Source organism: Aphelocoma coerulescens, assembly GCF_041296385.1.
Source record: "Aphelocoma coerulescens isolate FSJ_1873_10779 chromosome W unlocalized genomic scaffold, UR_Acoe_1.0 ChrW_unloc_scaf_3, whole genome shotgun sequence".
Lineage (NCBI taxonomy): Eukaryota > Metazoa > Chordata > Aves > Passeriformes > Corvidae > Aphelocoma > Aphelocoma coerulescens.
The window spans coordinates 2,463,281-2,477,284 of record NW_027184082.1 but is presented as its reverse complement, the minus strand read 5'-3'; the positions used below and the strand labels follow the sequence as shown (position 1 = coordinate 2,477,284).

The window sequence follows — 14,004 nt, the reverse complement described above, 5'->3', positions numbered from 1 at the left end:
GTTCAGAGGTAGAGAGAAAATGTGGCCTGGGTGTGGGGTGGTTTTGTCAGGGGCCCAAGGGCGGTCCCTGGGCGGGGTTGGGGTACAGGAGCAAATAGGGAGAAACCGAGGGAGTGGCCAGGGCTAGGGCAGGGAACGGGGGGAACGTGTGAAATAGGAAAAGCAATGGATTAACAGATCCCCACACCTGGCCATGCAAACCTAATACAGATATAAATCCAGAAACCTCACTGACAAAGCAAGAGCAGCATCACCAGGGAAGACACAGAGGGGTACATCTTTTTGGAAGACCACCAGCTTTACAGGTATCACTTTCCATCTTTACCTCTCGGCTCTCACCTCTACAACAGTCTCCATAGGCAGAGTGGTTACTGTAGTGGGGAGACCAGAAAAACTTAACACACATTAACAAAATTGAAGAGATTATTTTATTCAGAAGTTTGGTCTAAATAGTTGTTTCATTGCTGGCAAGACTTTTTGCCCTTTCAGGATTGTCTAGTACCAGACAGATTTGTTTGGATATTAATTGTGAGAAAACTGAAACAAGCAACACAACTGAATGCTCTCAGCAGTGACAGTAAAGCAGTTCAAGTTTGATTTTCCAGCTTTTCTGATTAATCAGGAACCCCATTTCTTAATTTCAAACTGTCACATTTCTCACCTGGGAAGGAAAGCTGGACAACTGCTTTACCTGCACCCACAGAGGCAGCAGCTGCTGATCCACCAGCTGCTGAATGTCCTTCTTAGATAAGTTTTAATTTCAGTCCCAGTAATAGAAGCTGGTGAAGCTCAATACTATGGGATACGTGCAAGGCAATCTGTCCTGGTCCTATTCATCATTCATCTCCACACCTCCTAGATACTTACCAGGTACATATTTTCTCAGCATCATTTTGTTTTAAGTAAAGGTAATTAACGTAGTTGAGACCCTCACGGACAATTCCAGGACTTAACACTGGACCCAAATTACACGTTTTGGTCATATAAAGTTAACAACATAATAGAGACAAATGGCATCTCCTTCAGGATCCTGATGAACTAAAACCTCCTACTGAAAAACTTAAACTGAGGAAATGAGCCAAGTAGTTTTTCCCTGCCTAAGTTCTCAATGCTCCCAGCTCCATGCTGTAACACGAGTTTGGATCCCTAGACTTAGTTTTTGCACCACTGCAGCCATCTGCCTGGAGACTTCTGGTTGTTCTGCCCAACACACAGTATTCACATGTGCCTACAGGAGCAGGCAGCACCTGGGCAGGCAGGATCCAGCAAGTCATTCAGTTGTTGAAACCAAAGAGCATGAGAGATGGGAACCATGACACTGGGAGTTATATTGAGGATTTTATTAGTTTTTCTTCTGCAGAATCAAAATATTTAATGAATTACTTTAAAGATTCCTCAAGACTGTTGATATTTTAAGTATTTAGAACTTTGTCAAAACCAACCCCAAACCTGATTTCTAGTACTAGATGTTATTATGTAATTTTATAGAAATGTGAGAAATGGAACTAATGCAGTGAGTATATATATTTTAAAGAAAGTGCTTGAAAGGAACATCCTGCATCACACTGAGTATTATTTAAAACAAAAAGAGAACTGATTTCCTAGCAGAGCATTGCCTTAAATATCCTACAAACCTGGGGGGTTAAGAATTCTAAGCTCCAGCTCTCTGCCTTCAGGTTCAAGAACCAACATAAGTTGCAGGTCCAGATAGAATTCACAGCTTACCTGTTTCAAGGGAATTTACACACCACTCAGCATTGAATGCTCATGTCTGGCAGAAGTGTTGGATACATGGGTAAAAATAACCAAGAGGAACAGGTTCTCTATGCATAGCAACAGTTTCTGAACCAGTGTTTTACTAAGCTGCAGACTAACTTTACCCCCCCAAAATAAAATTCCATTGCACTAAAGGTCAAATTTAACCAGTTAATCTGGACTATGACACAATCAAGTAATTCAGTACAAGCAGACACCATGAAAGCAGCTTCAAAGAACCAAAGCATTCTAGTTTCAGAACCAACAATGTTCTTCTGTTCAACTCCAGTGCAAAGGTGAGTGGGAGAAATCACCCCATCTCTACCTATGTACAATTCCAGTAGAGGCCGGGCAGTCTAAACTCTCTGTGGCCAAGCTGGAAAAAAAGGAAACTTAGGAAAGGACACTTAAAAAATTTAAGTTAAGAAAGAAAGTTGGCTCTCAGTGGAAAGAGAAATGCTGGAGTGATGCACATGGGCAGGCTTGCTCAGACACTCTCCCTTATATGCAAAAAGCCAAACTCCTTGCTGAGATTAAGTCACCCTGGATGTGAAGGTGGTGAGGCTGATCCTGTTCTGTTGCATGACGAGAATCCAGGAATGTGTCTTCAGCTGGCTCCTGCACGGGCCATCAGATCTTCCAAAGCCTTATGTTGGTCATTGTTATGTAGTAATAAGACCTCCTTAATGTCTTTTAGTTCAAAGCCCATTTCTTTAAATTGATTCATTAGTTGGAGAAGCTCTGTCATCTGAAAGACACAGACAGTCCATTATTTGCAAGAGAAAAGAGGGTCAGTCCTCAGTGGAGGTTTAGCACACAGCCAGTCTTCAGTGACTGGGCACCCCATAGGGTGGATTTCTACACCCCAAGTACAGCCCATTCCAACGGTTGGAGAAAGTCTGCTCACACCACAGTAGGCAGAGCTCTGGGTGCAGTAGCCCACGGAACCTCACCTTCAGTCCTGTGTTTGCAGTCCTGCATTTCCAAAATCCTCTTCAGCAAGGGCACCAAAGCTCAGTCTGTGGGGGTGTCTCTCCCAGTAGGAAATTTATCAGCCTGGCCTAACAGACTGATTAATGTCACCCTGCTTCCCCACATCTACCAACTACTGTTCTATCTGAATTTTTTTAAAGTTACATTGACTTTGGGAACAGCACAGCAGTCCTTGATATCAAATGGCTCTTCAGATCTAGGACAAACTTGTGGGATTAGCACAAATGCTATTGGACACACTGTGTACAATACTACCAACATAAACCACAAATCCTCCCTGAATTAAAAAAAAAAAAAAAGTAACAAGAAGTGAATGACTGATCAGACTTTTATGAACCCTCTGCACTTTACAGGACCTTCGCTCCACTTTGGGGGAAGGCATGACAAATGATGACAAAACCAAACCAAAACAAAATTGGTTGAGATGGACAATCAGGAGATTAGCCATTTCTAGTTTTGGGGTTAAGCCAGTAGCAAATTCATTTACTAGACTACATCACTGCTCCCATTTTCACACTGTTCCTCTGTTCGCAAGCTCATCACCAAGTCCAAGAAAGGCAGGAAGGCATATATATGGTGTCAGTAGCGACTGACATAATCTACCTGGACTTGTGCAAAGCATTTGACACTGTCCCACACGACATCCTTGTCTCTAAACTGGAGAGACATGGATTTGATGAGTGCACCACATGGTGCATAAGGAATTGGCTGGATGGTCACACTCAAAGAGTTGCAGTCAAGGGCTCAATGTCCAAGTGGAGACCAGTGACAAGTGGTGCTCCTCAGGAGTTGGTATTGGGACTGGTGCTGTTTAACATCTTTGTCGGTGACATGGACAGGGGATTGAGCACACCCTCAGCAAGTTTCCTGATGAGACCAAGCTGTGTGGAGCAGTTGACACACTGGAGGGAAGGGATGCCATCCAGAGGGACCTTGACAGGTGGGCCTGTGCAAACCTCATGAAGTTAAACAAGTGCAAGGTCCTGCACCTGGGTCAGGGCAAACACTGGGATTAATCCAGGCTGGGGGATGAATATATTGAGAGCAGTTCTGCTGAGAAGGACTTGGGGGTGCTAGTGTATGAGAGGCTGGACACGACCCAGCAATGTGCACTTGCAGCCCAGAAAGCCAAGTGTATCCTGGGTTGCATCAAAAGCAGTGTGGGCAGCAGGTCAAGGGAGGTGATTCTCCCCCTCTACTCTGCTCTGGTGAGACTTCATCTGGAGTACTGCATCCAGATCTGGGGTCCTGTCATAGGTTAGCAAGCATAGTCCCGGAAGGGATGTCCTTGCTAAGGGGTGCTTACAGTTTCCTCTGGGACCTGAAATAACCTATCAGCTGGCCAGTTTGAATATGGACAATTCTTTAAGCCACTTAAAGTTGTGACCGCCTCTGTGATCCACACTTAAGAATAGACAAACTCCCCCCCCAAGCTCTCTCTTGTTTCTGGTGCTGGGACAGGTGGCTGCGGGGCCGGAGCGGGGCCTAGTGGGCCCAGCCCCTGCTCAGGCCAGGCCGGGTTGGGCCATGGCTCCAGGATGAGCCCCCCCCCCCCCCCCAGCAGGGCTGTGGGCAACCAGAGCGGCTCATAACCACACCCCCTCCACTGCAGCCAAGAGCCAAGATTTCAGGATTTCAGCAAAAGCGGAACCGCTGTCCAGAAGAGGTCAGGTGACCAACAGCGATAAGACACATTCCAGCTGCAAGGCCGAGGTGAGATTAACCCTTTTATTGCTGTGAAGAGCTGAAAACCTGAGGGAAGAGAGAGGAGATGCTTAAAGCTGAAATTCTGTTGTGAAGCTATGATATATCAGAGTATCCCATTGTAATTTCATGAAGATATGGGGGGTGGAGTGTTCAACTCGTAAGCAAAAGCACCTGCGCTGAGATAGGCAGATGCTGACGCAGCTGTAATTTCATGAGAAGTTTGGACAGGGAGAGATGGAAGCGATGAGGACTTTTGCTCCAAATGGGAAAGGAGAAGACCTCAGTTCCTAGAGATGCTCCCAGAGATAGTCCTAAAGATGAAGATGAGGAAGACCCTTTGCTCCCAGGGAAGGAGAAGGGCCTCTGTTCTTAGAGATTAAATGCTCCCAGAGATGGGTGAAGAGAACTTTTGTTTCTGAACGATTCAACCTTAAAATTGTACCCCAGAAAACTTCAAGAGTGGACCCTCGAAAGCAGTTGTGGGAAAAGCTGCAAGTTGGGGGAAGGGACTCACATGCAAGCAGAGAGACTCCTCTTCCTAAATGGACTGAACAAAGTTATTTGGAAGTGGGCGGCTGTCTCGTTGTGATAATGTGTTCATAGCACGGGCAAGAAGAGACTTCTCTTTCTAAATGGACTGAACAAGGTTATTATGGAAGTGGTAAACAGACTGAACATCTTAAGGGTTGTCTTTTTACATTGTCAGTGGGAGAAGGGAGGAAGGTGGGGGGAGGAGAAGAGTTCTGAAGGTGTGGTATGATTTTTCTTTTCCTCTTTTAGGTCTGTTAATAAACTTCTTTATATTCTTTCAAGGTTGGTGCCTGCTTTGCGTTTCTCCTAATTCTTATCTCACAGAAGATAAACAGTAATGAGTAGTTTGGACCAAACCACTACAGGTCCCCAGCATAAGAAAGATGTGGACCTGTTGGAACGAGTCCAGAGGAGGCCATGAAAATAATCAGAGGGCTGGAGCATCTCTCCTATGAAGACAGGCTGAGAGAGTTGGGATTGCTCAGCCTTGAGAAGAGAAGGCTCTGGGGAGAACTTTTAGCAGCCTTCCAGTACCTAAAAGGGCTACAAGAGAACTGGAGAATGATTTTTTACAAGGGCATGGAGTGATAGGACAAAGGGGCTTTAAGCTGAAAGAGGGTAGGTTTGTGTTAGATATTAGGAAGAAATGTTTTACTATGAAGGTGGTCAGACACTGGAACAGGTTACCAAGAGAAGTTGGGGCTTTGAGTACCTTCGAGGTGTCCCTGCCCATGGGGGAAGGGGGGAGGAGGGGGGGGTTGAACTAGATGATCTTTATGGCCCCTTCCAACCCAAACCATTCTATGATTCTACATCTGGGGGGTTAGGTTGCACCTCTAAAGATTTCGTATAATAATTTGACACACAACAGACAGCCAAACTTTCAAAGATCCTGCTGTCTTCTGAGCTGGCTACTCACTCCTGCCTCTGTACTTTTGGTGTTTGTAAAACAGACAAACAATGAACCAGACCCCAAAAAACATTTTCCAGCTTCTTTCAGGGAGAGCACTAACCCAATTTGCTGAGCAGCCAGGCAGATGCATTTGTACAAGGGAGAAAATTCACAGCCAGGGGATGCTGGCAGGTTTTGAAAGATAATTTGCTGCTTCTGAAATTAACTGTCTGTACCAAGCATCTCATCCACAAGAGAACTCTGGGTTCAAAACATTACAACCAGAATAAGCAGGGTCTTGAAAAAATCCTGTCTTCATAAAAATACATGCAAGTGAGAATGATAAAGTAACACAGTATAATTCTAATGCTTTAACACATATTCACTTTATCACCACAGGGATGTCCTTCAGCAGTCAATTTTGGAAACAAGGCACCATTACCACAAAAGCCAGAATTACATCAGCCAGAGGAACTGCACATTCTCTCTATTCCTGCACACATTGTGCCCTCACCTTCTCCTCTGAACACTGGTGCATTTCCAAAGCTGCTTCAACAAGAAGTGGATCAAAGCCCTTCTCACAAAGCTGTCCGTGTACAAACAGGTAATCCAAAACCTGTGGGGAATGAAGAAAAGAAACTAAGCTTGCAGAGCAGCATTTGCAGCATATGGCTGAATACCATCTTTGTACATGCAGAGGGGCTCAGCACGACTTTACCCCAGGCTTCTCCAGGGACTCAGATAAAGTCCTTCCTAGTAGATCTGAGACGGTCTTTATGCAAGAACTTGTTCAGAGAAAGCAGATGAGCCCTTCTGTCCTCCTGTGTTCTCCCACCAGCTCTGAACATCATCTTCTGCTCTAGTCAAAACACTCTCACAAGCCAATCTTTAGAAGTTTAACTGTGCTTTTTATACTACAAGTTTTTAAGATGAAACTGTGGATTCAACAGTCAAGATGTCTCAGCTTTTAGCTTCCTCTCAGCCAGCCACAAGAGCTAATGCAATCTGAAAGCATTCAGCCTTTAAAGATCAACTCAGCATACTGGTGAGTGAGCTGCAAATCCCAGCTCACATGCACAGAAACCACTGCCAATTTTCTTATCTGTCCTCAGTTTTGAGAGGTAAGGGGAAAGGTCTGATAGGTAATGCTAGGTACACGAACACAGCTTGCAAATACAGCAGGATTTAAAACCACCATCCTAAGGGACATTTTTTTCATTTCATACTACAGTTCACTCCAGCACACAGCTTAAATCGTTCTCGATGTGTAGGTAGTGGGCAAGCAGATCAGCTCCACAAGGAGTCACTGGGACGCTCTTCCTCCCCAGGCAACAGGCACAGTCCTGCCAGGCAATGCTCTGCACACAGTCCACCTAGGGTTTCCCACACAGAAAGCTTGGCCACGCTCTTCCTGCTTTAAAATGTTTGAAGTGGATCCAAGACAGAGCCATGCTTCACCCTGCAGCACTTAATGTTCAGTGACCTGGTTTTAGCAAGTGTTTGAGGCAACACATGAGGCAGGAAGCAACACAGCACACAAAAGAAAGTTGGTCAGTGGTGCCTTGCAAGAGCTTTTCAGGGATGTTGTAAGCCTGCAGGGGCAAATCCCTCTCTACATCAGCATTGCAACCCATGCTCAGAACAAGGGAAGTTGGCTGGCTTTTTGTCACACGGCACTAAGCATGGCATAGAGACATGCTAAGCTTTTGTGGTTTTGTGGCTCCTGGGAAAGCCCAGTACCTCTCCCAGCTTGACGTGGAGCTAAGAGCCCATCCCAAACTCAGTGCAGCTCTGACCCAGCACCCACAGGTATGGCTGACTCAGTCTCTCATCAGAAAAAAGTGTGGACACTCTTTTCTTTGGTTTCAGGAGCTTTTACTACCAGTTGACAACTTCTCTAGTGGTTAACATCACAGCACTTACAGGCTGCAACCCCTTGTTAGAAGAAATATATTACCCCTATACATTTTGCAAACCCAGGTTTGTTTCTCAGCAGAATCAGCATCCAATCAAGGGTTTCTTCCCCATTGCACAAGCTCTTACCTGGTCTATGTTCTCCCCCTTCTTCTTCATGGCTTTCAGGACGTCCTCAGGTGCATATCCCATGTTGACGACTGTCTCTATGCACTGCCTCTCACTAGCAGAGAGGGCCTGATGTAGTTCAGGTGCGGGATCACCTGACTGCTTTGTGCAGCTGGTATTATTGGGCACTTTAGACAGTGCAAAATTTTGGTGTGTTACCTAAAGGGGAAAATCCAGAGGCTGAGGTGGTGGTCGTCTTCTTCATCCCCACATCCTGTTTCTGGCTAGTGCAGAACCAGGATACCCCATGTAATTAATCCAAGAGGCTTTCTAGACTGCCCTTAGGAAGTTACTCACTGTTAGGATGAAACCAAGCAGTGCACAGTCTGATTCCCACCATACTTTTTTAACCCTCAAAACAACAACCGACAACTCAGATTCTTTCCAATATAGTCCCGGAAAGGGATATCCTTGCTAAGGGGTGCTTACAGCTTCCTCTGGGACCTGATAGAACCTATCAGCTGGCCAGTTTGAATATGGACAATTCTTTAAGCCACTTAAAGTTGTGACCGCCTCTGTGATACACACTTAAGAATAGACAAACTCCCCCCCAAGCTCTCTCTCGTTTCCGGCGCTGGGACAGGTGGCTGCTGGCCCCCGTGCGGGGTCCAGCAGGCCCGGCCAGGCCCTGCTTGGGCCAGGCCGGGCCGGGCCACGGCCAGCCTGGAGCCATGGGCCTGTTCCAGCCATGGAACCCCCCCCCCACTGCCTTGCCGTGGGCGGCCAGAGAGGCTCGGAACCCCCCCCTCCACTGCGGCCGAGATTCAGCAAAGCGGCACCTCTGTCCGGCAGAGGTCAGGTGACCAACTGCGATAAGCCACATTCCAGCTGCAAGGCCGAGGTGAGATTAACCCTTTTATTGCTGTGAAGAGCTGAAAACCTGAGGGAAGAGAGAGAGGAGATGCTTAAAGCTGAAAGTCTGTTGTGAAGCTATGATATAACAGAGTATCCTGTTGTAATTTCATGAAGATATGGGGGGTGGAGTGTTCAAGTCATAAGCAATAGGCAGATGCTGCCGCAGCTGTAATTTCATGAGAAGTTTGGACAGAGAGAGATGAACCAGATGAACCAGATGAGGACTTTTGCTCCAAAGAGGAAAGGAGAAAAACCTCAATTCCTAGAGATGCTTCCAGAGATAGTCTTAAAGATGAAGATGACCCTTTGCTCCCAGGGAAGGAGGAGGGCCTCTGGTTTTTTTTGTTTCTGAACAGCTCAACCTTAAAATTGTACCCCAGAAAACTTTCAAGAGTGGACCCTCGAAAGCAGTTGTGGGAAAAGCTGCAAGTCGGGGGGAAGGGACTCACATCGTAAGCAGAGAGACTCCTCTTCCTGAATGGACTGAACAATATTTGGAAGTGGGTGGCTGTCTCGGTGTGATACTGTTTTCATAGCATGAGCAAGAAGAGACTTCTCTTTCTAAATGGACTGAACAAGGTTATTATGGAAGTGGTAAACAGACTGAACATCTTAAGGGTTGTCTTTACATTGTCAGTGGGAGAAGGGAGGAAGGTGGGGGGAGGAGGAGAGTTCTAAAGGTGGTATAATTTTTTTTTCTTTTTTCTTTTCTTCTTTTAGGTCTGTTAATAAACTTCTTTATATTCATTCAAGTTGGTGCCTGCTTTGCATTTCTCCTAATTCTTATCTCACAGAAGATAAACAGTAATGAGTATTTTAGACCAAACCACTACACTAAATTGGTGTTTCCGCCCGGTTACAAACCCAACCCGCGACAAAATGGTGCTGAATGCGGGCAATTGATGAGATCTGTGAGATAAAGCTAAATTAGGAGGAATACTGGGCAAAGCAAGTATTAGGTCATAAGTTAAGTAGCATGATAGTGAGAAACTTATATTGTAATTGTACTGAACTACCTAGGGGTGGAATATAGCAGAAGTTGAATGTAATTTTGATAATAATTCTTAAATGTGTCTTCACAGAGGCGAGGGGTGGAGAATGTCATAGGTTAGCAAGCATAGTCCCGGAAGGGATATCCTTGCTAAGGGGTGCTTACAGCTTCCTCTGGGACCTGATAGAACCTATCAGCTGGCCAGTTTGAATATGGACAATTCTTTAAGCCACTTAAAGTTGTGACCGCCTCTGTGATACACACTTAAGAATAGACAAACTCCCCCCCAAGCTCTCTCTCGTTTCCGGCGCTGGGACAGGTGGCTGCTGGCCCCCGTGCGGGGTCCAGCAGGCCCGGCCAGGCCCTGCTTGGGCCAGGCCGGGCCGGGCCACGGCCAGCCTGGAGCCATGGGCCTGTTCCAGCCATGGAACCCCCCCCCCACTGCCTTGCCGTGGGCGGCCAGAGAGGCTCGGAACCCCCCCCTCCACTGCGGCCGAGATTCAGCAAAGCGGCACCTCTGTCCGGCAGAGGTCAGGTGACCAACTGCGATAAGCCACATTCCAGCTGCAAGGCCGAGGTGAGATTAACCCTTTTATTGCTGTGAAGAGCTGAAAACCTGAGGGAAGAGAGAGAGGAGATGCTTAAAGCTGAAAGTCTGTTGTGAAGCTATGATATAACAGAGTATCCTGTTGTAATTTCATGAAGATATGGGGGGTGGAGTGTTCAAGTCATAAGCAATAGGCAGATGCTGCCGCAGCTGTAATTTCATGAGAAGTTTGGACAGAGAGAGATGAACCAGATGAACCAGATGAGGACTTTTGCTCCAAAGAGGAAAGGAGAAAAACCTCAATTCCTAGAGATGCTTCCAGAGATAGTCTTAAAGATGAAGATGACCCTTTGCTCCCAGGGAAGGAGGAGGGCCTCTGGTTTTTTTTGTTTCTGAACAGCTCAACCTTAAAATTGTACCCCAGAAAACTTTCAAGAGTGGACCCTCGAAAGCAGTTGCGGGAAAAGCTGCAAGTCAGGGGGAAGGGACTCACATCGTAAGCAGAGAGACTCCTCTTCCTGAATGGACTGAACAATATTTGGAAGTGGGTGGCTGTCTCGGTGTGATACTGTTTTCATAGCATGAGCAAGAAGAGACTTCTCTTTCTAAATGGACTGAACAAGGTTATTATGGAAGTGGTAAACAGACTGAACATCTTAAGGGTTGTCTTTACATTGTCAGTGGGAGAAGGGAGGAAGGTGGGGGGAGGAGGAGAGTTCTAAAGGTGGTATAATTTTTTTTTCTTTTTTCTTTTCTTCTTTTAGGTCTGTTAATAAACTTCTTTATATTCATTCAAGTTGGTGCCTGCTTTGCATTTCTCCTAATTCTTATCTCACAGAAGATAAACAGTAATGAGTATATTAGACCAAACCACTGCAACCCTCTCCTACCAGTGGATGAAAACTTTTCAGTGCCCAACCATATGATATAGTCAAACCCTGTACCTCAGCAGAAGTATGCAGATTGCTTCCTTTACCCCAAATTTGCTCATCATCTATGATTTTCTGTACTCAAAGGAACACTACTTCTGGAGATTTTCAGAAACATGATCCAATGCAAGCACACAGGTATTTGGGAACTTACCGTAAGTATTTCTGTTTCCTTGTAGTCTGGGTGCACCTGTTGGACAACACACAAATAAGATGACTATAAACATTATGCACCAGTGAACAGAATTTGCTACAGCTGGGGAGGAAGGGTTTTATGGGAGAGATCTGGGAATAAGTCTACTATACTAGGGAGACTTGTGGTCTGATCAGGCTTCCACATGTGAGATGCAGACATTACACAGTTATGTGAAGTTATAGAATATACATCATAAGGATAATTTCTTCTTTCAGCACTCTATAAAAACAGATTATATGTCAAGAAGGATGTCTCTGTGTAAATAATTCTAAATCAATTCTAACTTGATTTTCGTTTGTATGTTTCATCCATGTAGTAAGTAATAGAGTGAACCTTGCCATCCAACTTTGTTAAATCGCACTTTTATAAATTCATATTAAAACCACTTTTGCTAATACTTTTGATGGTGATTCTTTAAGTGACCTAAATCACTTATCCACACCACCACCATATACAAGCAACATGGCACACTGGCTAAAAAGAGCATGTGATTTTTCTACCAGTGCCCAACACTTGGTCCGATTCTCAGTACACCAACAAGGCTGGATAATGTTCCTTGCTGTACACATGCTCCATTTCTGCAGAACCAGGTGGCCAGAGGGAAGAACCGACCCTCCACTTTATATTACATTACCCAAGATAACAGCAGTGCAAAGTCAGAACTCTGCCCTTTTCAATTCATCCATTTTAAAGTCTTCCTGCATTTTAAACCAAATTAAAAAAGACTGCAAGAAATTACTTTGGACCAAGGGCCTACGTTTATTGCCTTTCCTTAATACCTTAAGCCAACATAGATTGCTTGAAAGCTTGTCTACCTCTTTCAGAAAAGCCTTCTTTAGGCCCAAACTGAAAAAAGCAAGCAAACAACCAAAAAACCAAACCAAAAAACCACCACAACAAAAAAACCCTATTAATAGAAAAACAATTTTGAGAATATATGTTAGGATTTTGGCAAATTCCATCTACCGGGGGAGGGAAGAAAGGCGGGGGGGGGGGGGGGGGGGGGGGGGGGGAAGGCCTTGTTCTGCATTTCTACCCAGTTTCATCTCCAGGGTAAGAATTTATCTTCTAGGATTCAAAACCTGAGAAAGAATGTTTGTTCTGATGGACTGGTTTATGCAAGAACCTCTCCTCATGGTGGTAGAGGGGTTCAAAGCTCTTCACACATCCCCTTCCTCCAGGCACTTTTGCTAAAGCAAAAAGCAATAGAATATGGGATACACTGAAGTGAGGTTCTGGAGTAGCCCTGAAATCAGCTGGTTATCAAACTGAAGAATGATGCTTTGTTATCAATGCTGCAGCCAGGAAAACCAAAACTGCTTCTTAGACTAGGGATTCAAGAGTCCAGGACCAACTCCTCTTCCTCAGTGTACTTGAGCTTGACAACCTGTGTTTGTGGTCAGCAATTTCCAGTGGAGGAGGGAAACACCTAAAGGAATTTTGGAGGACAAAGCTAGGACTGGTCATTCAGCAGTCGTGCCCCCTTACATGTCAAACTTGCATTTCAGGGCCCTTCAAGAAGCAAGCATACATTGCTTTCAGTATGTGCTTGTACACTGCGCCTACTTTTAGGGACTTTATAGGCCAGGAGCCCTGTCCGCAGCTGGTGTGCCTGCATACATCATGCTACTGCAGCAATATATATTCTGAATGGTCTACCAGGAGTGCCCCATCCTCCTGCAACCAGATTTCTTTAAATGCATCATACTAATCAGGTCTCTGATCAGCTTTGTTTAATTCGAACCTGATGACTTCACTAATAATTTCTCCCTTCTGCTAATGCTGCAAAAAGCAAACTAGTGAGCTTCAAAAAAGAAAAAAAAACCAAACAAAAACAACCAACCAACCAAAACAACCCCCCCCCCCCCCCCCCACCATAAACACACTGAGGAGAGGGGACCACCCAGAACAGAATCAGTGCAGTCTCAGAGAAATCACAAGTTTATTTCCATCCAAAGAACCCTAGATCAAATTCACTGGTAAAGCATAAACTCCAGTGGTAACTCCAAATCCAAAGCTACAATTTCTAGTCTTGTGAGAAAAAAATGTCTATATAAAAACCACTGTGAAATACACTGGGACATATTGTTCTGAGGCTTTTTAAAAAGGACAGGCTTATTCTTGTGTAACCTTGAAGGGAGACATGCCCCTTCTGCTCCCAGTCACAGAGATGACTGTGACTTCCTTCTATCATTTTCACATTCTGAAGACTTTTGTTACATTTAATTCAATTTCAATTTCAAAATTTTGTTACATTTACAAATTGTGTCCAAGGAAGAACTGGACATGGCACTCTATGACAATATCACTCTATGTCAACTCTGGTCTAGTTGACAAGGTGGTGATCGGTCAAAGGTTAGACGATCTTAGAGGTCTTTACCAACCTAAATGATTCTGTGATTCAATTTCTTGCAACTCGGCTGTCCTTTTCCAGCCACTGGGACCATATTGTGGAAATATGAAACAAGTACATTCTGAAGTCTAGTTCTGTTGACATACCTATTTTTTGGTTTGCTACTTCCAAAG

The 14,004-nt window shown here is 45.0% G+C and overlaps 1 protein-coding gene across 4 annotated transcripts in view; it reads right to left on the bottom strand.

The window, feature by feature from the left end:
- Positions 1 to 395: 395 nt before the first annotated feature.
- The window catches only part of LOC138102852 (ubiquitin-associated protein 1-like), an 82,769-nt gene continuing 69,160 nt past the window's right edge, over positions 396 to 14,004 (bottom strand). For all 4 annotated transcript variants that reach the window (XM_069000600.1, XM_069000601.1, XM_069000602.1 and 1 more), the window contains 4 exons: positions 11,437 to 11,472; positions 7,922 to 8,119; positions 6,393 to 6,494; positions 396 to 2,503 (listed from right to left, as the gene is read on the bottom strand). In XM_069000600.1, coding sequence (XP_068856701.1) covers positions 2,363 to 2,503; positions 6,393 to 6,494; positions 7,922 to 8,119; positions 11,437 to 11,472 — 477 coding nt within the window. In that variant the 3' untranslated portion in view covers positions 396 to 2,362. The remainder of the gene's footprint in view (positions 2,504 to 6,392; positions 6,495 to 7,921; positions 8,120 to 11,436; positions 11,473 to 14,004) is intronic.